This window comes from Passer montanus, unplaced genomic scaffold (genome assembly GCF_014805655.1).
Source record: "Passer montanus isolate IOZ18808 unplaced genomic scaffold, ASM1480565v1 scaffold4, whole genome shotgun sequence".
NCBI classification, from domain to species: Eukaryota; Metazoa; Chordata; class Aves; order Passeriformes; family Passeridae; genus Passer; species Passer montanus.
In genome coordinates, this window is record NW_024368818.1 from 6,523,688 (window position 1) to 6,549,991 (window position 26,304).

The following is a 26,304-nucleotide window of genomic DNA, read 5'->3' on the forward strand; positions in this document are numbered from 1 at the left end:
GCTCTAAACACAAAATAGAATTTCACTATTAAGTAGTCTAACATCGATTTCAGACTGAAATTTTAAAGTATTCATCAGACAAAATTTATCACTACTACAGAACTGAAGCAACTTTAAGTACTCAAAAATTTCATTACATTCACATTGGTTGAATTGACTGAATTTCCAAACAGTATGTCATGTTATATTTTCCTAGAAAGAAAATATGACAGATTAGTCAGAAGGAAACATCACTGATTCGATTTGATTTTTTTTCTCATAGCTTTTCTGAATGTTGTTATGCTATTCTGATATCTAAATTACGTGGAATTTCAAACAGACTTTGTTGCTATCAATCGGAGGTGTCCTGACTTAATCTTAGCCATGAGCAGGAAGTTATTCAACTCAATTATAGCTGCACTTCACTGTGGTCCAAGATGATTCATATTACCTTACATTTACCATCAGCTCATCACATGCACACAGTCAATGAATGCAACTCAGCTGCCCAAGACAAATTCATTATACAACACCTACTAAGAGCAGTCCAAGGTTGAAGTATCAATTAATCACAAACTTTCTCCAAAAAAACTGGAAGCACTGCATAAGAGAATAACTTAATCTTGTATTGCATCTGCCTGCTGTCCTTCCCAAAAGGAAAGATTCTTATTCTTCTCATGCTTCTTTTACATAATCTAGTTCTACCTAGCAGCAGCAGCAAAAATACTGGAATATTTCAAGTATCAAAAAAGATCCTTGGATTTCTGTTGTTCATAACCTTATTTCTAACACATGCCAGAACTCCTACCATGAGGTTTAAACCATGAAACACTAATAACAACAATAAGTTAAGCTCACAGAGTTACATTCAAGCATCCTATAATCACACCCTTGTTCTGTTATGTACAGGCACCTATTGGAGAAAACTACTGTATTACTACATCATGTGGAATAAAAAAAAAAAAAAACAAAATCTATTTCTTGTTAAGTTCAGATAGTGGAGCAAACACCCAACAGTCAGGAGCATTGATGTCTTATGGGGACTCTTTAAATGCTTGTAAGAGAAAAAACACCTCAAAAGGTAAAAAGAAAGGTAAGACAGTAAGCTAAGCAATGTCATAAATTCATTCTTTTCTCCTGAGTAAGCAGAAATAACTATTGATTGAAAGGTATGTCGAGCTAAGAAATATACTTTGCAAGCTGCGCATTAATTCACTAGAAAACTAAATTTTCATTTGCTTGTTTTTCCTAATGCTGAGACTTTTTTGGGTAAAGTTTCCTTCCTGATTATGGCCTTTAATTAATTTTATCTGTGGAAAGTGTGAGCTCAATTCATTCAGCTGCTACGAAGATTGAGATGTGGAATACTTACATCAAACACTTCTTTGCTCACATTGAATTATTAATCATTTTACAAAGGTAATTAGAATGTTTAGGAAAAGGCTTCAAATTTGACAGATCTCATTAATCTACTGTTGTCTAGCAAGTGACAAAAATCAGTGAAGGCCTCTTTTTTCTCTGCAGTGACAGATGACAAAAAAGTAGATTAAAAAAGTATCCTTCCTGTGAATCTAAGATTTGCAGATCTGAATCTCTACATGAGTCACTACTTGAAAACTGAAATCTCATTATGTCTGTTGGATAACTGATAAAGCCATCCACTTACCTTACTAGCATATATTTGGTACACATGGTCTAGAAATTAACCAACTCTAAAGGGCAGAAAGAACACATTTTTGCATGCTTTTCAAGCCCTACAATAACTAAGAATGAAACACCAAACAAATGCATAGAACAGTTGTTCTGTTTTACAAGAAGAGAAACCAAGCCATTTACTCTGATTTTTTTATTTGATTTCAGTGCGTTGACTTCAACCTCTGTCTAAAACTCTGTCATCTCAGCTGGATTTTATTCGGTTATCCTGAGACTTCCTCAGCCTGCACACACACACTGGAGCTCACTAAACACAAGTTTAGTCAGTCTGAACATTTTCCCTGCCATTTTACAATTGCTGTTGTCCCCTGCCATATCTGCTGTTTGGTATGACTTTCAAGGCTTTTTTTAAATAACTGAAAACTGCAAAAGTATTATATGTAGTAATTTCTATGGAAAATGTTATGCTTGGGCATCACTAACATTTACAGCTCTATTACAATAGCAGCTACAGGTCTCCAAAAGCACCGGGGATTATTGTACAAGTACTGGAAATACATAACAGAAAAGTACCATGCTCTAGGAATTTACTACTTCTAAATTTTGATTTATTGATCTATTTCCTGGATAACTGTTTTAAGTATTAAAATGCACACAATTCAACTGATGTGCTATTTTGACAGTAACTCAAAAGTAATAGGGTGTGGCTGGAATTACAGGCTGTAACACCCTGCACATCTCTCTGGGTGTGATGAAGAATTTAATGGACAGACATCATTTCAGTGCCACAGTAACATTCAAACTAGCAAGAAAAAAAGAGATTCTTTCTTTAAACTGATTTCCAGAACTGTCTGAACTAACATATTAAATATTAAAATTACAAGAAATGCCAAAAGGCAGCATCAATCCATGAGAAGAACTGCAAAGGTTTCAAAGGAGCCCTGATCTGATTCAAACTGTCTTTCCAAGCAATAGCAGGGGAGCCGTGTCCTACTAAATGAACCATGAAGTTTGTTGAAGCAATTAGTAATCAAGAACTTTCTATTTTCAAAAGAAGTAAGGGCACCTTGAAGTAAATCAACAAGCTTAGAGGACACAACAACTTAGGCCCTCAACACATGATGGTAGACTACCATCCTATCCAAACTTCTGTGCACAGCTGTGCTGTTTCACTGCTACCTCATCCATTCAGGTTGGGAATTTATTTCTAACACTACAAATGTCAAGAATTTGGAAACTTGCAACAGACAGGATAGATGATGTAACACCCATGCCTCTGAGAAATCCAGCATTTCAGATAAGGACCCAAGGTCAGGATTTCATTTGCATCCATTTTATTGTTTTATTCACACTGACATGTAAGACTACTTGGGCACATTTGCATAGTATGTCTGAACATAGTTAAACCTTATTAAGGAAGGACACTTCTATGATAAATTACTTGTTCATACTTCAAGTTTTTCAAAAATGGAATGTATTTACAGCTTGCCTGAAAGAATGACACTTCTCTGCTATTCATAAATTAAAAACTGCAACAAAAATGTCCTCAAAGGGTAATCATATGGTAATTAAAATTTTTCAAAACTAATTTAAGTATGTATCTGCAATACTGACAGACAGCCCATGTTTGATTTTATTCTTGGGCTATTTTGAAATTTTATCATTCCCCTGCTCATTTCAGAATGATCCTTCTCTGCCTTTTAAGAGATATTAAAAGCCAAAGGCAGAAACAGAGGTTTGTTGGTGTTTTCATTCCAAGTAAGATGATGCTGGATTACTCCTACTCCTATCCTCCCCCAGCCAGCTGCTCTGTCACTTCTGACATAAATTGATGTAACTGCAACTTCCCGTGGCAGCTGGAGGTGAACATGACACCAGTGCCTCTGGTTTGTGCAGCAGCAGGATGAAGCTTACACTGACATTCCACACTGCTTCAAGTAATGCTTTATGCACTACAAAAACCTGGAACACCTAAAGACAAAAATAGTTTTTAAAAGCATTCCCTTGGAACACTGCCTTAGACATTTTATTCACAAAGCTCCCACTGAGCTCCTCAGGCACTTTGATTTAAATATCCTTGTTTAGGAAAGTCAGAATGGCATCCCGCTGACTCACTAAGTGTCCCTACTGCAGGCCTCCAAGACAGGTCACATCACATAGCCTACCTCTGCAGCACAAAGAAACCACCATTCATCCATCCACCCCAAAGGGGTTTTAAGGTATCTGTGCCAGGAGGCATTGTAGAAGTGCTTATTCCACCCTATCAGCTATAAAATAAAGTTCAGGCAGAGTAACTCACAGAGGACATCTATAGCTAGGTGAGATGAATCTCAAGAGTTTTCAATATTTCAACTTAACTCATTTTATGTCCCAGTTCAACAGAAAGCTTAAGGCTCTTGGTTTCTCTAAGTTTTCACAATCCTCTTCTCATTTTAGCCTACCACTCAGGTTTACCAGTATACCTTCAAGCGTCACTAATGCCCACACTACCTCATACAAATAAAGTTATTAACACTAATCCAGAATCTCTGCAATCATGTATTTCTCAGGCTTTGGCATTTTGGGATTTCTCACCATGTGGCCTTTGGTGGTACTCTTTTGATTTGACATATATATATATATTAAAAAAAAAAAATATATATATATATATACACATACGAAAAAATGACATGAAAGACTTGCCTATTATCCTTCCAACTGTGTTTTCCTGCATCTCAACTTCAGCTTTTCATCTTGTATAGTTCTGAAGAGACTTGATACAACTACGGAATTCACAGGCTAATGATATACACAGTTCAAAAACAAAAACAAAACAAAACCCTAACAAACCAACCAGCCTCAGAAAACCAACATGTTGCAGTGCTTCAATAAAAAAATGTAGCAAGTTCCATTCCAAAGAGTTCATGGCCTAAAAATATTATAAAACCAGGGAAAAGTCAGCAGACATGTTTAGTGATAGCAAGAGGCAGTGCAATTTCCAGAAATGTTTCACAGGCTACCTTTCATGGAAAGTATCTTTTACAACCAAGCTTGTTCTCCTCCAGGAACCTACTTAGTTATTTGAAGGGTCCCTACCTTCCCCAAACCTGATAAACATGTGGTGAAATGCACATATTGATTCTCCATTAAGTCTCCCAGCATTAACCAGCACAGCAAAGAAATCCCATTCATAAACCCATTCACATAATTCTCCATCTTACCCAGAAGAGCTATTCTAACCTCTTTTGCTGATCATTCAAACCCAAACAAAAGTTAAAATGCTTTATTCAATGCATTGGATTTTACCCTGAGAAAGGACAAACTGTCACATATATTCAGGATATATGACAATAAAAATTGATCAAGGGGGGGCATGGTGAGGCCTACCTGGTTTCATATTTTTAACTTTTCAAGTCAAGTAATGTGATCTGCTATTTTTAAGTCACCTTTTTTATTATTAGTATTATTTTGACATTTTTTGTACCAGCTTTCCAAGAAACTCAAAGTAGCTGAAGTCAAGAAGAAACTTCAGAGACCATCTAGTGCAAGCACCTGCTCAAATCAAGGTCAGCTAGGGCAGGCTGCTCAGGAAGAAACCCAGTTTTTAATAACCAGCATTTGGAGACTGCACAGCCTTGCTGTTCCGGCATTCAATCACTCTCACAAGAAAGGCTTCTTCTGGATTTAAATGGAGCTTTTTGCACAAAAATTTGTACCTGTTGCCTCCTCTTCTGTCACTGGACATCGTTCAGAAGACTCTGGTTCTGTCTAATTTATGTTTCTCCCCTAATACAAGTGCTCAATTATCTCTGGTGGTTCTTCAGTGCCAAACAATGCTTCTAGGGCACGTCTGAGCTGGTCAGTTATTCAAACTGCAGTTCTATTCAACCAACAGATTGTAGCAGATGACTTACCCTTTGAGCTTTCTCTTTTAACTCCTGATCTTGAGCTAAGAATGATTGCAGCCTCTTCTGAATGTCTGTAAGTTTTTCAGGATTAATTCTAATTTTTAAAAAAATAAAAACAAACAAACAAAAAAAAGAAATAAACAAGCTTTAATTATTAGAACATTTCAAAATAAGCACCTGTTAGGATCTCAGGAGCATCTTCACATCTTTTGCACTGTTTTAATATGCACAGAGCTATTACTATTGAAATAGCACAGAATGGAATCATATTAAGGATGAAGATTACACTCCTCAAACAAATAATGCAGAAAAGACAAATGGCAGCTGTTTTATGCAGTTTTCACGGAAGGTGGTGAAACTTATTCCAAAGCAAAGCAGAAATCAGCAGAAAATAACTTCTTGATTTTATAACAATATTGCAAAAATACAGAAACAGCATAATGAATTATAGTACTACTTTATAATGAAATAAAAGTCTTCATATAGAAATTGTCAGCATTTTTAAAAGCTTAAATAAGATTCATTGTGCCAGGAATACTGAAATTTAAGTACTTCATAGAAAAAATAGCCAGGTGAGCAATAATAAAGGACAGTGAGATTAAACAGATTTAAGAGCTTCTCAAGTAAATAAAGAATATTGACTGCACTATAGAAATTGCCATTAAACCTACTAAAAAGATATCTGGTCCTCTCCCAGATTCTGAATTTTTAAACTTATTCCAGTGATACCTACATTACTGCAGATTTATTTGCCCAAATCTCATCTACTTTTGAGCTGCTACTGCCATCCCAGTGTACCATAAAACCTAGCAAACATGGTGGGAGGCTATTCTTACTAAATATGAAAACAGATATCAAGCTTCATTCCCTTAAAATTTCAATTTCTTCATTCTGCTCAGATACAGCCAGGGGAAAATTACAGTGTACACAAGCACTATTAGCTACAGTTTTAGTGAAAGACCAAAAAATATGAGTTCCAGTTTCAAGAAAACACATAACTGGCTGTAAAAATTTAAAAGCATAAGACAGAAAAAAAGAAGCGTAAAAAATTAAGTGGGGGAAAAACCGATCAACAAATCTCTGCAATATAATGATACAAAAAGAAAAGAAGGGATAGCATGAGTTATAAAAAAATTAATACGAACACCAGTAGTAAGAGGGTCCAGAAATGTGTTGGATTGCTGCTAAGTTATTGGAAAGCTATTAAGAGATGACCTCAAAGCCCTAAAATTAGCCAGTGCCTTTTTCCCTTGTCTTCACTCCAAGTGGCAGCTGCAATCAGTCAGATAACAACAGCTACAGCAAAGTGCAAGCTCACAACAGAATCACAAATCATGGGAGACCAAGTGCTCCAATAAATCAGCTGGGTCAAAAGAAATTTGCTCCATAGCAACTAGAGAAAGTAAAAGCACTTGGAGTCACAGTTGTATCTAATCTTAACAACACATCGATGTGAAGGAAAAAAAATGCTATCAAAAAGGCCATGTAAATACAGTGCTCATATTCAAAGGGGGCAAAAAGGAAGTTAAACAATTAACTTTTTCTTGATACCAAAAAAACCTAATATGTAAGGACCTAAAGAAAACAAGCAAAATCACAACAGCTAACACAGCTTAGTCAGAAGCAAAATATGATTCATCAGTTTGATTATCCTTCATAGCAGCATTAGCAGGTTTTAAGAATGGGAAAGAAACAGTAGATGCCATATTTGACGTCAGGAAAGCATCCGGCAGTTGTACATTCTCATAAAATAGGGAAACATGGTCCATGTGAAATCTTTAAGTAATGAAAAAATGGCCTTGGAGCACTTCTCAAAGAGTAGCTGAGACTGCCAACTACTCCCTGCTGTCACTGTCAAACTCAAAATGCTTATGAAGTTCAGATTTTCACCTGGACATGCTATTACTCATTATTTTCTATGACTTGATTATTGTAGGAATATGATCCATTATTCATAAGAGACTATGTGTCATTGAGGCTCCAAGCATAACAATTCGAGACAAATACAGCCACATTTTGTAGACTGCATCTAAATTTTGAGTAATTTGATTGAAATTGGAAGAAAAGTGTTTGAAAAAGACAAAAACCCCAAAAACAACAAGACACTTCACATTTAAAAGAATGGCTAGATAAAGTAGTATAAATCTAAGCAATGTCAACTAAGAACATGATACCCCAGGCACATTTTGAGTTTATGTGTTTGTTAATGAATGAGCAAATTTGCAGTACTGACTACCATAAAAAGAGAAGTAGTACTGAATTCTCTCTTCTCCAACACTGTATCATCACACTCATCCCCTATCATCTTCTTCTCATGCTGAGATTCAAAAAATGAGAAAGCTGGCCACTGTTAAATTGGATTTTGGCTTTAATGAGTTTTTATGTTATTTCTTTCTGAACAAATAAAACTCTTTAAAATAAATTGTATACATGTGACTCAGGAGAAACAAACCTAAAAGCTAAACACTGAAATTAGTTATCATAATTCATAAGCTTGCTAAATGGCTAAGAACCAATGAGCTAAAACCAACTATACAAAGGCTAGAAGGGGATTTTATAACATGGTCTGCCATTTTAAGTAGGCTGGTTATTTCTTACTCTGTGATCACATATCTTACCTTTAAGGAGCAGTGCAATTTTCTGAAGCTACAGTTTTCCCTACCAGTTGCATAAATGGCCACACTTGGCTGTGCCACAATGTAAACATGAGCCCAGCTTGCCTGGCCTTATGTATTGATCAGACAGCAATCTCCAAATTTTCTGGTTGATACACATTTTGATTTCCTCTCATTTTCCCTGGTTTATATACCAGGATACAAGCACTGTTTTAACTAGGCATTGTCCTTTCCCCACTCTTCTCCAAAGTAGAATTTAAGGAAAACAGATCAGCAACCACCTAAAAGACCCTGCTGCCCTGATGCAGCAAAACAGTTTCCAGATTTCCAAGCAGCAGCAGCAGGTTTTGCTCTGTGCTCTCAGTGTGGAATGTGGTTACTCCAGACAGCCTGAAGGCTGGAGGCAGGGGGAAGGACTGGCACCTAAGGAAGGCTCACCCAGGAGATCACACAGAGGTGTAGAACCACACTGAATAGTGACACCAGTGTATATTGTCTTACAGTAACTATGGTAACTGGGAGGCAGTGAGTTTTAACAGATTCCCTATATTAATAATATCAACGTGTGGAATACACATCCAAATATTATCCACTGTGAGAAAGAAAAGAGAAGGGAAAAAAGCTGTTTTGTTGTTGTTATTGCTGTTTTCCACAGAAAACACCTTTTTTAAGGTGTTTTCTGTGGAAAACAGCAATATGTTTTAATGTTTTAATTTCAATAAAATTAAAGTAAGCAATACTACATCATGGGAATCTATATACCTGCACATCCTTTGGTAAAATTTTCTAGACATAAAATCTGTTATGGTAACCCCTGAGGAAGCCGCTCTTATCTTTTCACCCAACAAAGCTGAATGCAACAAAGTAAACCTCAAAATACTAGCAAAAATAATTTCAGTTTAGAGCTTGCATGGAAAACTTGGAGATTATAGACTCCTTTAAAAAATGTACAAACCATTCAATACTTTCAGAGTACCATTTTGCCATACTTAAATGCTCCAAGATATTGTATTTATTATTGCATATTTTGCACTTGCTCTTTTTGAACAATGTAGGGTTAAAAGCACTACCTGTAAATTGGCAGCTTGTGCTAATTAGAAGGAACTAGTTTACTGAAAACCTCTACTAGCAGCTTAGATCTAAAACTGAAAATAAAGGAAAGAGCCTAAACCCCAGTCCTTTGAACAGCTATCAAGGAAAATTCTTCCTTTCTCTACTTTCAAATTATGGAACTGTTTTAAAAGGTCTGTCTACATTAAATAAAACAACATCAAAAATAGTTTGCAAATCAAAAAATACAAAATAAGAAAAGTAACAGCATTCTTACGACCACTATACCAGACAACAGGTTAATAAGAACAGCCAAACAAACAGCTGAATATACAACGTTTTAGAAACAGGCTTTAGAACAAAAGCTTTCAGAATGAATTTCAGAAACTTGAACAGTTAAACTCTGTTGCCAGTGAGCAATCCTCATTATCTTCTAATTCCCAAGTTAGAATTCTTAAGAATCTATAATTGGGTGAATAAGCACAAACAACATGAGAAGACTTCACCACAAGACCTGGAACATGATCCATGGGTTCATGCAACTTCTTAAACAATTTATAAACTGACAAAATACACTGGGGTTGTATTAATTGGGAAACTGGCTGGAAGTAAACAGCATGAGAAAATCTGCAGTTAAAAACTTCTAGAATTAAATTGGTTTGCAATCCACAAGTAATTACAAGAATAGTGTTTTAAGGATTTTAGTTAGCCTTTTACAAGGACAATGCTACATCTTTTAAATCATAACACACTAGGCAGACAATTCTAAGAGAAAGCATTCCCCTTCATTATGATGTGATAAATTCTATTAAAGTTTATTTTGCCAATTGAAAAACTGGATCTTGGGGCAGGCTGTTAAAATATATTCTCAATCAAAACCCTTGGCTTTTCTAATAATGATTCCAATTAAGAATATTTCTTAAATGTATTTATAATACGTATGTCCTAGTGGCTTGGTACAAGAATGCATTTCTGGAGTATTATTTAAAAAAAAAAAAACAACAGTTTTCCATCTAAGTAACATCAGATTAAGAACATTAAGAACAATATGTTAGGAGATGCAGCCATTAACGTCTCTCCAGAAGCCCACCTAACTTGGATTATAAATATAATGTGCATTTATTGGGGGTGAAATATTTGCCCTATTAAAACTGGATTATTATCCCTGTACAAAAAAATGGATTTCTATTTACATGGATAAATACAGCCTAAAGAGGTTTTTTTACCACTTCCTTTGATAAGCTGTTCAAACAATTAACACCATTCCTTACGAAGTTAAAAGTTTAGCTGACAAAGAAACAGGAAAGGAGAAATATTTATAATGTGCATGAGATCAGACATTTATTTACTGAATATAAAATAAAGATAAATTACTTCAATAACTATCATTTTAAGAAGGAAAAAGATGAAGTTGGGGAAGAGAATTTACTGCAGTGGTGTACAATAGATCATTTTAAAGCACTACGATGCTTAAGTGAAAAGAAAATGTCAGACTTCAGGTCCTTTACTGGTATTACCCACATTCAGTTGATGAGGTTTTGTTTGGGTTGTCATTAAGTAGTTGTTGGACTGCATTCTAGTCCTTAATTCACTGTTTTAGCAAAAAGTGTTTATGTCTGAAGTTCATCCACATCCTACATGCATTTCACACATATTTAACGAGAAAAGGTGAGTTTATTTCACCAGCTGCTGTGTACTCAGTTTGTTACACAGAAATAGCAGTCACAAGTACAGTTCAGAAGAGCCTTTGAAGTGGCATATCCTATACAACAAAAATACCTAAAAAATAAAACTAAACCATATCCAGAAAGTGCTATATGCATTCTTTCTGTTCTCTGAAGAAATGTCAACCTGTAAATTTTGAGCAAACCTGAAGCTTAAGCAATGAGGTGTAAATAACCACCCAAGGTTTCATACTAATTTGATTTCTTCTCAAAAACAATTGTTCTACACAGAAATTTGGTATAGTTAATTCCCTTCTTTGCTTAGATATTTGTATCTTCACATGCAATCCATAGTTCTTCAAAGTAAAACAGGCCTAGCTTTGCTCATATCCACTCATACAGAAACTTAGATTTTCTACCCTGCCATCATTCTCTGATTTCTGTTCTCTCTGCTGACAATTTTTGGCATGGTGTGACCTCAACTTTTTAAGTGTTAGAAATGGAGTCAGGCTGATATCACATTTTCTGGCTTCTTTTCAATTCTTCTTCCATATTTCCTTCACATTCCCTTTTCTCTGACTGACAGGCTCGGAAAATAATAAACTCCTTCCTACCTATAGCTGCTAAATAAGAAACTACCATCAATTTTTTTTTGTGGTGGTCTTTTCCTCTAATATTTTTACAGTTAGGGGTTTGATGTTTTCTACATATCCATTACTCTGCATTTAACAGAAAATGGAAATGTGTTTTGTTTGTTTGTTTGGTTTTTTTACCTGGTATTGTTATATGCATTGTTATATGCAACTCCTTCAAAGTCAGTTCTATTTGTACAGACAGCATAGCTCCTTACAGGTTTCCCTTGGAACCCTCTTTTTAGTATGTAAAATGACCATCTTTTATTTCCTGTCCTTCAACTAACTGATTCAGAAAGGTTATGATATGTTGGAGAAATAGTCCAGAACTAAAGAAAAAACAGATAAGAAAACAAAAATGATAACAGCAATAAAAACATACAGGGACAGATTAAAGAAATTGTTTAATCTGCAAAAGAGAAAGAGCATTATCATGTTCAATTACATAAAAAGAAGCTGCAGAGAATAAGAGAATACATCACTTTCCATATATTCTTGGCACAAGACAGAAGAAATATTTCATTTAAATTACTTACAAGTCTTATCAGACACTTGAAGAAAAAAATGTTAATGGTAGTAACTGTTGAGTAGGGATGAGGTCTCTTTGGGAAGCTGTGAATATATTAATTGGCATCTGATAAGAATGATTTGTGCAGCTCATCCTGCCTTTGGGAACAGCAATAAAATAGGTAACCTCTCAAGGTCTTTTCCTTCTACAACACTACCAAAACTAATTCATTTCCCTGATTTGTCCAGCTTCAGGCAATTAAAGCACTTTATCAAGATTGTCATAGACTCATCACACATTACTCTTGCAGAAAGAGGGTTGAATAACAGGCAGGCCATTAGCCACTTACTTGATTTCACTGATAGGTACTTTCCTCTGTGCCAGCTGTTCCACCATCCCTTTTTCTTCTGAAGGAAGCAATACCAACAAAGCTTCACCACCTTCTTTGTACCTGATCAAAAGGGAAAAAAAAGAAACCTCAAGCAAACATGAAAAAAATTACAGTTTTTGCCGATGTTTTCAATAGTTAGTAAGAATTTCTATTTGATGTCTTATAAGCAGTCCAAAGAACGAACAAAACCTCTCACTTAACAAAGGACGAAACCAGTTAAGTGACTTGCCAATATCCCTACTTGAGCTGATTTTAAAACTACGCCTGGATTTCTAAACATCTGGGTCTAAGACATGGATTCAGACCAGTGAATCTTTTCCTCCCTTGGTTTGAAGTATTAGTGGCAAACAAACAGCACTTGATCAAAGTGTACTTTGACTACAGGACTAGAAAATCCAGCTACCTGCATTCAGCATTTTGCAAAAGGTAAGGTTTAACACTTGGTAAAAACTGATTCTCTTTGCATACCCTGCAAGCCACAGACAGGGAAAGACAGGGAAAGGGTAAATGCTTTGGTCTCAAATAACAACCCCTTCTTACATGTTCAGTAAAAGCTAACAGGTCGCAGTGACATCACAGAAAGAAAAGTATAGAAATAGGAGATCTTTCATTTATAGAAGCAGATTCCAGATGCAAAAGAAAAGATACAATCACACTGATCCTATAAGAATGTATCTCGCATTCACTCTTCAGTGCACTTAACAGCTGTATCAAATGTAGATGAGCTTGTAATTACTCAAGATACATGGTTAGCAAAGACATTAAAAAATCAGCTCATTTATGCTTAAAGCATCTTCTTGAGCATTTTCTCTTTGTGCAAGAAAATATCAGTTCCTGCTTTTGGCACATTTACTGACTTCAGGATGTTCATGTATAAAAAAGTACCCAATAGCATTAGTAAACAAACAACACAACTGGTTTAAGTTCTCCTGAAGAAATGGGTAATGATGAGCTTGCAGGCACTAAGTCTGTATCTATTGTAGCATATACAGTGTTTCCTTGTTTATATTTACAAATAATTGCTATAAGTACCGATTGATAAGAAAATACTGCACAGTCCTTCATAAAAAACAAAAACAAAAAAAAATCCAGCTAAATTTCAGAAATATGCCAGAATTGGACACAATTCAACTCATAACCAACTGATGCGAGCAATGTGTGGGACAAAGCAAAACAAGACTGGTAAGTTGCTCTGTAGAGCAGCTTTAAAATCCCTTCTTTAGGGAGGCCAGGGAGCACAGAAGGATGTTGTCAGGCACACCAAACATGAATCATACCATTATAACTGATAAAAATCATTTCTAGTGGAATACAGGGAGCACACATTTCTCCAAGGATAAACAGTTATCACTTGGCAAAAACAGTACTGCAGAATTGTTTGAAAACTATAAACACTATCTGTCACAGCACAGTAAGCAATGCAAGTAGAAACAAAATCTGCAGTTAAAACAGTCTGACAGCTTTTATTACAGCTTTCTGCTTTCATTTGATGAATTTGAAAAATCACAACAAAATGCTCTTGGATGCCTGGGTTTTTTTTTCTTCAATGCTATGTATGATGGGTTTGGATACCAACTTCTGAAGATCATCTATAAATGTCTAGCAAATGTTTACATTGTGACATTTTAAGCTTGACATTCTAGATTTTGAAATTTTACATGGAAATAAAATTGATATAAGAGAAGAATCTTGGTTACATGCCAACATCATGTAAATTTAACGATTATACATGGATTGATAAAGAGTACTTTAGTACTGTACAAAAACTATAATGATTTAAATCTATTTCATTAGTAGACCTACAATGTTCTCAATACAAAAAATATCAGCTTATACAATCTTTCAAAAAAAGAATTCTAAAGCAATACATATGTTTGTCTTAATTTGTTATCTTTGCCAAGCATGTTGTCCCAGCTGACCATGCAATGCTTGCACCCTTTATATAATAACTAAGGTTGGGAAGAACTTGCTTACATGGACCAAGTGCACCTTTCACAAAAGTTCTATATATTCCAACCCCAACCAAATTACAAATTATATACCTGCAAGGTGGGTACCTGTCGGACACTGCCACCACTACCTGAACAAGCAATGAAATCCTGGAAAGCCACTGAACCTTAGAGGACATTGTATTTTATTGTAAAAACTGATAATCATACTACCAAGACAGCCAATTACTCACCAAAAGAACCTGAGCTCTCAGAGCACTGTTGGAAAGAAGGACAAAAATATTCTCTTTTATCTCCCAGACAGGAAGACAGAGATCATATGGCTGCCATTACCAGTCTCACCAATTTAAGAATACAGAATAAGGCAGTTCTGCTTTTCTCTCCAAAGCAGAGGATATGAAAGGACAGGACTCCAACAAGAGCTCCGTGAATGATCTGATATCTGCAAAAAGTGTCTGTTAAATCTCCTAGCAATCTTTGTCATTTCTCAAGAAAAGTCTTGATTGCACTGTATAAACATACAAAAGATGTTTTCAGATTTCTTAAAGTTAGCCAAAGGCATGGATTTGTGTAGTTTTGTTGCTGATGGTATTTCTTATCCCAGAGTGCCTGAGCTGGCATTATGAAATTGTTTCTTTATCATATCCATTTTATTCAGTGTGCAAAACACTGTGAAAGGCCAGTGTCATATAAATCAAGAAGAAATACTCAAAGGGCAGAGAGTGCAGATATCCTCTCTACAAGCCACAAAACCAAAAACTGCAATGATACAGTAGAGGAAAAACCATTCTATGCTTGTTTTGTTTTTATAGCTTTCCACGAGTATCCACGAGGCTGCTCTGAAAGAGGATGCACGATCAGATAAACCTTCACTCTGACCCTTAAAAGTTGATTTTGTATTATTAGTGCTAAATTCATTGTATGCTGAGTCAGTAATTGCTTCATTGCTAAAGGCACATTCCATAGGTAATTCACCAAAAAAACCAAGCATTATATCTGGTATCTATGGATACCAACTATATCAGTGTTTACATTAAGTCTTGCAAAGCCCTTATGTAGACAAAGTAGTACCACAGCGAAGTAAAGAAACAATCACATGAAAATATAGAGCTGGAAAAAGAGAGGTTTTCAAGCACCTCTACTTTCTCATCTCTTGCTACCTATTACGGAAAAAAAAGGCAACATAAAAATATTTCTCAGAGCTAAGTCTTCAGAAATTCTAAAGGACTGAAAGACATCCAGTAACTACTGATGCAGTGCAATCCTTTCCCATACATGCTTTGGAAACATTCTCTTTTAAATGCCAATAATTTTAAAATATTTGAAATTACGGAGGAACAGTCTTTGCCCATTTTATACCATAATCATGACTTAATTAAAATAAATAGTTTAATAACAACACTGTTCTTCAGAACTAAACACAAAAATGAAAACATCACAGAATTGATAAAGCTAAAAACCAAAGGTTCTTAAATACCCTCTGGGAAGGTTTGTATCTGTTCACTGGATGTTTGGTGAAAGAAAGCAAAACGCAGCCTATAAAAAACGAGGTTTACTTGGGCAAAGTATTATCTTATTTCTCAAAAAAACCCCAAACTCATAATGTGCTAATCAGAAAAAATTTGTGTTAAAGATCATGTCGAGAAGAGTGGCTTCAATAGAAAATTTCAGTTTTCCGAAGTGTTCCTTATGCATATTTCATACTAAAATCTTCCATACTGGCAAACTTAGGAAAGTACAAGCTACTAAAAACTGGCATAAACACTAACAAGAACAGTAAGACCTGCTCAAAATTTGTTTCCATTACAATGCCTAAAACACAGGAGAATAGAACACCCCTTACTATCCCTACAGGAATAAAGTTCTCCACTAAAGGAAACAAAGGAACATCTCTGTTAATTATTTTCAGCACACAGATAAAATGTTTAAAACTTTACAGAGGATAAAGCAATGAAGAAATAACCTTGGTTACTGTAATTCTTCAGCAGGATGAAAACTGCATTGACTTCTGCAGATGAGACAATATTAGAAGTTCTCCCTATTCTTGCCGACTGCAGCTTTCAAGTTGTCCATCATCACCAAAACCAAACATCTGTCCTAAAATGCTAATTTACTCTGGTGATTTATTATCCAATAAGTATGCGCTTTGACTCTGCTGAAGAAAAGTAAATTAAAAACCTGAAAGTAATCAAACTTTCTTGGACTGTGTAATAATTGATGGTACCCTGTCATGTCTTCAAGGTGATCAAGAAACCAGAGAAGGGACTCATCTTTGCACTGTGATCTTAACAGTCTCTAAGGGTATATGATTTATTCTAAGTCCATGGAAAATTGCATCTTACTTGCAGAAAGTCTTTGGGGGGAAAAAATCACTTCTAGTTCATATCTGCTTTGTTTTCTAGAGTCTACTGACTTCAATACGTTTGAAAAAGGCAAACAACTTCTCTGCAACTCAATCACGACTTACAAGCAGGAAGCTGTGAAAATCATCATTAGTGCTATAAAGCAAAGGGTTATATTTACAGTGACTGCAGATGAGAAAAAGAAAGATGCCTACAATCAAGAGCAAGTGCCAAAGGCAGACAAAAAGGAAGTGGGATAAATTACTTACAACAATGTGGTAGTGGCTAATTACAAGTTGAGAAAAATGGTTTTAAAATGTTCACAACACCATTTCCTTAGCAAAGAAACACAAAGCGTTGCCAAATAGCTTCACTTGATTAAAAAAAAAAAAACAAAACACCCAAACACTAAAATTTAAGAGGATCATTTTTGCAGCATGATAGAAACTATCTCAAACTTCTAAAAATCACCCTCAGCCAACCCTGAGCCAACAGCTGGTATCAAACATGAAGAAATAGAATGGCAATAGACCAGTGAAGACAGGATGAGGAAAAAATGGTTTTCATGCAGGCCAAATAGATACTCAATTGTTGCCTACTTTTAACCTATCTTAACCCATCCTTGATCAGATCCAGTCAACGGCTGCATATACCCCTAGGCATCAAAGGAAACATTTCTATTATCACAAAGGCAATAAATGAAAGCATACTGATCGTTAATCAATTCCACCTGGCCAAGCAGCTAGACGTAAGCTTGTCCTAACTAATTCAGAGTACTTCTACATCCTTGCCATGACCATTGTAACATACAGTTCAGTCAAATGCACCACATTTTAATTGTCAGGGACATATGAATTGTGGTCCTAACAGAGTAAAACAGAAATGGGAACCATTTCATGATGGTCATCAGGCACCAGCATTCTGCTCTAAAAGCAAATATCCAGCAGGAGAAAAGTTATGGAAAGGGAACTGTAAGGATAAGGTGCATGGATATGCAGACTTTACAGGAAATGTTATACAGGTTGTCTCGAACAGATGTATTACAACATGTTTCCCTAACGTTTGTATTTCAGAAGATATAAGTTGATGCCAAATTTCCAGAGTTAAAGGCAGTATTTCTGCTTTGCTTGGCAAGAAAAAATCATCTATTTTAAAAACTGGCAAAGGAGAAAACAGAGGATGAGATAATCATAAAATTTGGAGGAGGAGGGTTACAGATATAAAGATACTTGCATAACAGTTTCCTGAACTGGAGTATTTCCCATCACAGAAAATGCAATATACAGGAAGTGATAATGTTTTTGAAGATATTTACCACACATGAACATGCGGGAAAAATAAGTATAATTTTTTTATACTTTGGACACCACACATTTACCACTATACTCAAAAACAAGTATTTTGTGGGTTTGTTTGTTCTTTTAATCTGTAACTTGAATAGAACTTTACCAGGTTGACTAGGTTAAAGATCTAATTTTAGCCTAACTGGGCTAGCATGGATAGCATCAACATATGCTGTCATCTCATCTGTCCAAAGACATAGAAGGAAGTAAGGTATCATTGCAAAACTTGTGAGCTCAAATCAAAGCCCATTTCCAAAAGTATTGCATTCCAAGCCAACAAGCCACCTTCGGATACTTTAGCATTGCAGAAACTCTCCACAGTAAACCTTTTCAGAGAAAGGAAATTGGGCACTAGGGATGCCAGATCAACTGCTCATCAGTCTCATTCTCACCCAGATCAAATCTGCTAGAGATTTTCCAGAAGCGAGTAAGAGGCTGCTCTTCTCAAAACATTTAAGTCAGTAAGTTAAGCATTTAGAACAGCATCAAAACCAATCCCAATAAATGTGCCTGATTCTGCATGTGCATGATGATACACTCTAATTATATATTTTCACTCTTCTTCTAATGGACCCTTTGTTTATCATACATACTTGCAAAACTATAAATACAAAACTACTGAATAATTACTTCCACTGTGAAGCCAAGTTACTCACTATGTAAGGCAATCATTTATTCACTATACACCATTCACAACCTTCTCAGAATAGAAATCATCTCGACAACTTGATTTTGCAAAAATAATGCTCCTTAAATCTTTGCACGTAATTTTAGTTTCAATAAAGAATCAAGAACAAGACAATTTCATCATGCAGAAAAACTGGTGAGCAAAATACAAAAAGCAGCACAGACTCCTGTTTCTCTAGCAAAGACTTGCCCCTGCAAAGACTGAAAGAAACAGCAGTGAATTATTAGCTAATAACCTAACAATCATGCTTAATACAAGATGGATTAGGAAAAAAGTTAGAGTGAGTCAAGTTCTGCTATTTCCAGTATATAATTTATATTTAAATTTGAAACTGTTTTCAATTTTTTTAAAAACAACTACTGAAGTGAAGGAAAAAGCATTCAATGGATGCAGGCATTTGTCTGTGTTACATTGTTCCATTATACAAAAAAGTGCAAGACATCTATAAAAATATATCCAAAACATATCAGAATAGATAGTTTTATTCTGAGCAGATCTGTTTCAATCTGATACACATAACTAATAAATATGTTCACCCACACACCATCCTTTAACAAAGAGAAACTAACATCCAAATCTACCCTCAAGGGCTTCTACAGAAATACAATAATTCATACTTTGTTTTAAAACTTAACCATTAAATTTGACTATATAAGCCACTCTTTCTAAACATATTTCTTAAACAAAGTAACAGTTTTAGGTCTCCAATGCCAGGCTCAATTCACAAAAAAACTTTTATTTCCAATCATAATACCTTCTGGGCCTTGTGACATAATGAGGACTGGTGAAATCTAAGCTTCAAACCAAGAAAACAGTATTTTTCCAGGCAGGAATAGGAAGAGTTTTATCTGCCATTTATTATAACTTCTACACTGCCAGGTTTCTTTCATAATACAGATTTGCTGGGTTTTTTTAAATGACAAATGAGCACAGAAAATAAATGCGTACTGGAATTTCTATCCCATCTACATGATCAATGGCCTCTTTCTGTAACATGCATTTCTGCTTAAAACAACAAATCTTTAACAAGAGATCTGTGCACTGCAATCTGAAACTATACTGTACAGCAAGTCCTACCAAAGCAGCCCAATAAACGTTACAGGAGACCAGAAAGTGTCTTGACTATTCATAGCTGACCCAATGCAGCAGCCAGCCAGTATTCACTGCTAAGTCCTCAAATCACCCAGGAAAAGGAGCTTCTTCCCATGGGTTGTGAACAGTCCGACATCCCACAGAATATTTAAATAACAAAATGTGAACTAGCTTCCTTTTTTTGTTTTGCTTTAGATCACTTCTATTCTCCACTGAATAGACCGTAGTTCAGCATCCCTAAAAACTTACCAGTAAATTTTGCTATGAAGTCAGAGATTAATTGATTCAGTTCGTATCATCTTTTCCACTGTCCATTTAATATCTTTTTTCTGTCTGGAAAGTAGCCCACTTATACCTACTGGCAAGTTCAGAGAACCATCTGTGTTCTATTTTCCCCACAGTCCCCTTCATTCAGTCATCCTGGGTGAGTGTCCCTGCTTGCCAGTGTTAGTCACAAAAAATAATGGACAAGAATCATTATTGTTCTTGTGGCTCACCAATCTTATCAAGTTAGTCTTGGAATAAACTGATTTCAAAAGGCCTTGGGAGTTTGTTGACTCCTCCAGCCTACACTGGAAGCAATCCATTACCCACAGCTGTGTCCACTCTGCTGAGTTAAAATACATGTGCTTATTTATTTTGTTATTCCAGCTAACAGCATAGCTTCATGTCAGCAGGTAATAACCTTGGCCACTTAATCGTTCAGTGCACAGGAACATTCCTACCATTCCATTAGGAAGCCAATTCTAGCAGATAACACAGTGCCACTCAGTACAAATGCAACATCAGAGGCCACTGTCAAGAATGTAGCTAGGATACAGTGTTTAATTTTAGAGAATTTAATAAAGTGAATTCCAAGTTAAATGTGGTGTCAACAATATCTTGTGACCTCCACTGGCAGCTATTTTTACTGAACTTGAGTTAGGATGATGACTTGACTGCAATATAATATGAGATGGTCTTAATACAGTATTTATTTTTAAACAACATTCAAAGTGTTTCAGTGGGTCTTAAAATAAAAATAGAAAAATAATCAAAACAAGGAGTTGTCATCTTGGCTGTCCTCATTATTCAGGACACAAGACACATATCCCTGAAATATTTTTCCCAAAATCAAGCTTCCACTATTGAAAAAGATATTATTAAATCACTCACATTTTTAAATGCTTTATTGTCACATTACTCTTAAGGCTTATTAGTCTCACTTTCACACATATAATGTGCAATTACTTAAGGAGAGCCCCAGTGAGCATTACTGAGCTTCAAAGCTTATACTACATGACAGAGTAAGATTATTCTATTACCCTGTCCCTTTCACCTGTCCATAATTTGACAGGGATGTGTGTTCTCCAGCACTCAAAAAGAATCAAAACACACATTCTTCTTAAGAGTCCTCAGTCATAACTCTTTTGGTCTAATCATCATACCAGCCACTACAAAAATGGCAGGTAACAGAGTATTCTGCTTTGGGAAGATGGAGTTTTATTGCTCCATTCGTTTGCAGAAATATAATTTACTAAAAGAAAATAAGCATGCCCACATGCACACAGTTTATTGACAACAACAAAATTACAATTACTTTCCTAAGTCAGTGTAACCATCTAAGAAAGCTAGCAAACTAGGCTGGATTAAATACCACCAGAAGTCTGAACCAGTCAGACCTAAATCATACATAGCTCCAGACATACCACAGATAAAAACTGCAGAACAAAAATACTTATTCTGTTTAACATTCCAGTGCCAATGCCTTTAAAAAAAGACTCATGACATGAAAATCACTCAACTCAAGCAGGAGTTTTTAATAGTCGCTTTTGAAGCAAGAAAAAAATTAAACGTTAAGTGGAGGGATAAATGCAATGTCAGGAAAGAAAGAAATTAATTACTGAGACTTGCCAGAATATGGTACATTCAAAATTTAAGGTAGTTAGGCATTAACAAAAAGATAAAATAAACTTTTTGGTGTCTTGTCTCACCAATGCAATCATGACTGGAAGAAAAATATCCCTATATCCCTATAGACTTTTTTTATGCCATACAACTTAGACATTATGTTTGGAAAAACAGCTGGGGAAAAAAATGAGTATAAGAGTGCTTCAAAAATTATTATCTTCTGCTGTCCCCTAGTGGCACTGTAACTTCTTTCACAAAATTCATCAAAGAATACTTTCAGCTGTAGGTTTCATAGATTACAGAACAGAAGGCATCAATAGAAATTAAAAGCCAGAATAAATAAGTTTTGCAGGCAATTGCTACAAACAGCTCTTATTCAGAGTTTCTGAAACTAAATCCTGCAGGAAACACTACAATCTAGTGTTTTAAACCACTGACTTTTCTAAGAAATTGTGTGGCAAAAATAACACCTAAGTATTTATTGGACTGTCCATGATATTGCCAGTGAACTATTTAAGACTTTGAAAGCAAATGGAAGAAACAGCTTCTAGTCACTCTAATTGTAGCATACCTTTTAAGTTTATTAATAAAAAAACCTCAATATATGTCAGTTCTACTATAAAGCAAAAGCATTATTGGACTATACCCAGATTTTCTTGCTCTTACTTAACCATAAATCAAAAATGCAGGAGTTGCAATTTATGTTCTTCAGCAGAGTAAAAATGCAAATGGAATGTTTCTTAGGGAACACAGTGGCCTTATGCACTTAAAAATAAACTGTTACCTCTTGTCTTAGATCAAGCTTTGCAAAATTTTAAGATGTATATGGGAACATATCCATGATTGTTAGTCAAAGGTTTTCCAGCCCCTTCCCCAACATACTTTCTCTCCTTTCATATTTACTTTCATATCACAAAATAATTTGACTTCAAAAGTAAACAGTATTTGGCATCCCAGTTTTAATTACAGTTTAACACAGCCCTTTAATTAGATGAGATATTTAATTTAGCTTTCATTCTATGCAATTATATTCTCATAACCCATGAAAATTTGTAATTATCTCTAACCTCATTAATGAGGACTACTAAATTGCAGTTCAGTTCATTTTTATCAAGTTTCTAGAAGAAACACGAGCTTCTCATATGAACTGTAGCTATTGAAAACAAATGAAGCTTCCTACTCAACACTCAGATTTCAATGAGAAGTACATTCTCAATTACCCACATCAAAACCTGCATTAGCATATTTACTTATTGCACAGTATTTACTTAAAATTATTAGACATCTCCCTTGTTTTATTTTCAAAGATTTATTTCATGCTATTAAGTTTCCTAAACAAGTTTCCTTCCAGGACTTTTTTACCTTAAGGATGAAGACAGCCTGTATGTTTCTTCAAAATGAATGCCAAGTATAGGCAGAACCTGCTGATCCTTGTATGAGATTAGGAAACAGAAAATACCCATGAAGTTTTTCCTACAGAAAAGCTTTCTTTTCCACTGTCAGTCAACACCCTCCAGCTCACACAACTTGCTCAGATGTACTCCCAACTTCCATAAGGTCTCCCTACTGAAAAACTGACATAGAAGGAAATGCAATCTACATCCCAGTAAGGCATCTAGCACAGCCCACAGACCCTGAGACAGACACCCTGCCCCAATTTCTGTCCAAATCTGTCCCTCGAGCAATCACAGCAGGCTGTACTTAAGACAGACAGCACTGAAGACAGACCCTTAAGGTTGCCAGGCTAAAGTCCTCTCAGAGGACATTTGAATAAAAGCATTATGACAAAGAGTCTGTCCAAATCTGTCCCTCAAGCAATCACAGCAGGCTGTACTTAAGAGGCCACTGAAGACAGACCCTAAGGTTGCCAAGCTAAAGTCCTCTCAGAGGACATTTGAATAAAAGCATTATGACAAAGAGGAGTTCTTTGACTTTGCACCTCTTTAGAGCTGTTTCCCCATGCTAAACTTAGTTAAAATTGCTCTTCTCAAGCTCCTAATGAGAACTGGGAAAAGGCCTGAGGATTACAACTCCAGGGAGGTGCTTTAACTGAGTGACACAGCTCAGAAACAGCTCAACCAGTATCCTAAACCCTGCCAATTAAACATTGTGCCAAACACATTGTTTTGCTTCCATGATGACAGTATGCCATAAAGACAAAATTACAAGCCTTCCGTAGAAGCCACACAGGATTAAAAAAAAGAAAGAGAAAAAAGAAAATATCACAGAACTCTAACCAAGCCTATATCCTTTTCTCTCAATTGGTATGCATAAGATTATATCTAATTTTAAATTAGCAAAATAGCTACATGTTTTATCTAATTATATACAACACTTACTTTGTTCATTGACAGGTTTTTTTCAAAGTCATTTAAAAATTTATCATTCCCTTCTACCATAGAAGATCAGAAAACTGAGAGCAGAGAGAGAGAATGGGGCAGAAATGTTACCAATTACAATGAAAACTTGGCTAAAACATCTAAATTTTGAACGAGTGCTGGAAGTGCATTTGCATGGTACAGTCACCAAAATTTACAGCCTTCTGATCCAGGAACACAGATCTCAAATTCTTCTAGTGTTGAAATCCTATTCTAAGCAACTGCTCTTTCATTAGGTTTGACAACTGCCTATATTGCAAGCTCTACTACAAACAAATTAAATTAGAGACAAGATATAATGCTAGGCCTCACATTTCATCCTTCAGATAATTGCATGAGGTTTTTGATCTCCTGAATTATATGCAGTAACAGCTTCTGTTTCACTTAAAAATCTACTTCAGAGATGAAGGACCTGGTTTACAACAGTGTATCTGGGTAACTCCCTTCATAAAGGCTTAGCCACAAATATTTTAACTAAAGCTATGCATAAGTATGTAATTCCACAAAATACTTACAAAATTAAAAATTTAACCTGTAATTAACATTTGATTCCTTCCTCCCAAAATAAAATAAGAAGAAATAGTTCCATTCTTTTGAAGAGTCTTCACAAAGAAATTGGATCCACAGTCTAAAACATTATTTATCTGTAAATGTCAGCAGCAAAACAAGCTCTTCCACCCACAAACACACTCAACTCATCCTTTGAGGTAATCCTGCCAAGGGAAGAAGGTTTTCTATTTCCTCTATTAATCATCCCTAATCAGATGGAATAATAAGGGATATTTTTGTCGGCTGTAAGAACTCTCTGAAGCTCCCTAAGAAATTATTAAGTCAAATCGCTACTCCTAACTAATCAAAAAGGTCTCTTAGTGATAACAGCATTTTTCTTTCTAATTTATATCTTAATGTTTTTCAAGTGAGTCTTTAGCCAGTGATCTGTCCCTACAGAGATCTTGTTTTAAACATTAAAATACTAATGAAAAGTGAAAACAAACCTGGCTGTCCTTCCCACTCTGTGGATATATGTGTTTGCATCTTCTGGACAATCAAACTGAATGACCCAATTCACTGCAGGAAAATCTGTGTAAAGAAAAAAATACAAAAAGTAAGTTCACTGGACTCAAAACCCCCCTATGCAAGAGCATTAATTCCTGTAAGAACCATCACTTGGACCCATTTACAGACATTAGGTGCAACCTCTGAAATGTTGCATGCATTAGCATACATAAACAATCATTCTCTTCATCAAAGAAAGTTAAATTAATTGTATGTTCACTTCCTAAATTATGACAGTGCAATGAATGGAACATAATTTCACACTTGACAAGAATAGACATGCTTTGCGTCACACAGATGATAAAACACTCTATGGTTAACAATTATATAACAATATCTGACCCACTTTTAATCCTCACTGTTAATATGCTATGCCACTGGGGTCTGAAGTTAGCTGTGGTGAGACTGCATCACTTCAGCTGTCACATACAGAAATACAATAGCCCCCCTTAAAGATGGGAGGAGGTGACCAAGCCTGACAAAAGTCAACCTTGACTGTGAATGGTATTAATAACAAGCATTTTCTAACTGCTGCACCTTGCTCAGCAGCAGCATGCTTTGCACTGAAACCAAATCTGCAGCTATACTGTATTCCAGGATTATACCTACGTTCTAAACAAAACTAACCATACCCAAATTAGATAGTCACTGGTTTCAGCAGTATGGAAGGTATGAGAACCAGTTTTCATTCCTGACTTCAGCTTGTAGAGCACCTTCTTTCTTTTTGTAACATAGTGACAAAACCTCCCATTTTGGACAACAGAGTTTGCCATCTCAAGGAATGACTGGACTCCTGAAAAGTCTTGTGTTATACTCAAATGCCTCCAAGAACTAAAAGGAAAAAAATTTTACCCTCATTTATTTTTCTGTCTCCTTATCAATACAATCCTACAATGCCACTCATCTATCAGACATGAAAATTTCAGGTTTCCATTTCCACATACCAGTAGGTTAGCAATTCTTCATATCCTTTGAAATAACCCACAGGATGCAAGCATATCAGAAATACTTAAAACTGCTGGAATCTTGCCTTACAACATGTAGTAAACAAATACATCACTGATATATCACTGTTTACCTACCACATATTTCTCTGGGATAAAAAGAAAATATAAGAACAGACTAAATGGGCTGCTTCAGTAAAGAAAGCAGAACTCTGAGAAGCATCTCTATTTTGAGCTAAGCAA

The 26,304-nt window shown here is 35.6% G+C and overlaps 1 protein-coding gene across 1 annotated transcript in view; it reads right to left on the reverse strand.

The window, feature by feature from the left end:
* DDX10 (DEAD-box helicase 10) overlaps positions 1 to 26,304 on the reverse strand; it is a 155,718-nt gene that overhangs the window by 116,757 nt on the left and 12,657 nt on the right. The window contains exons 9-11 of the mRNA XM_039718672.1: positions 25,057 to 25,141; positions 12,338 to 12,439; positions 5,526 to 5,613 (exon numbers count right to left, since the gene is read on the reverse strand). Coding sequence (XP_039574606.1) covers positions 5,526 to 5,613; positions 12,338 to 12,439; positions 25,057 to 25,141 — 275 coding nt within the window. The remainder of the gene's footprint in view (positions 1 to 5,525; positions 5,614 to 12,337; positions 12,440 to 25,056; positions 25,142 to 26,304) is intronic.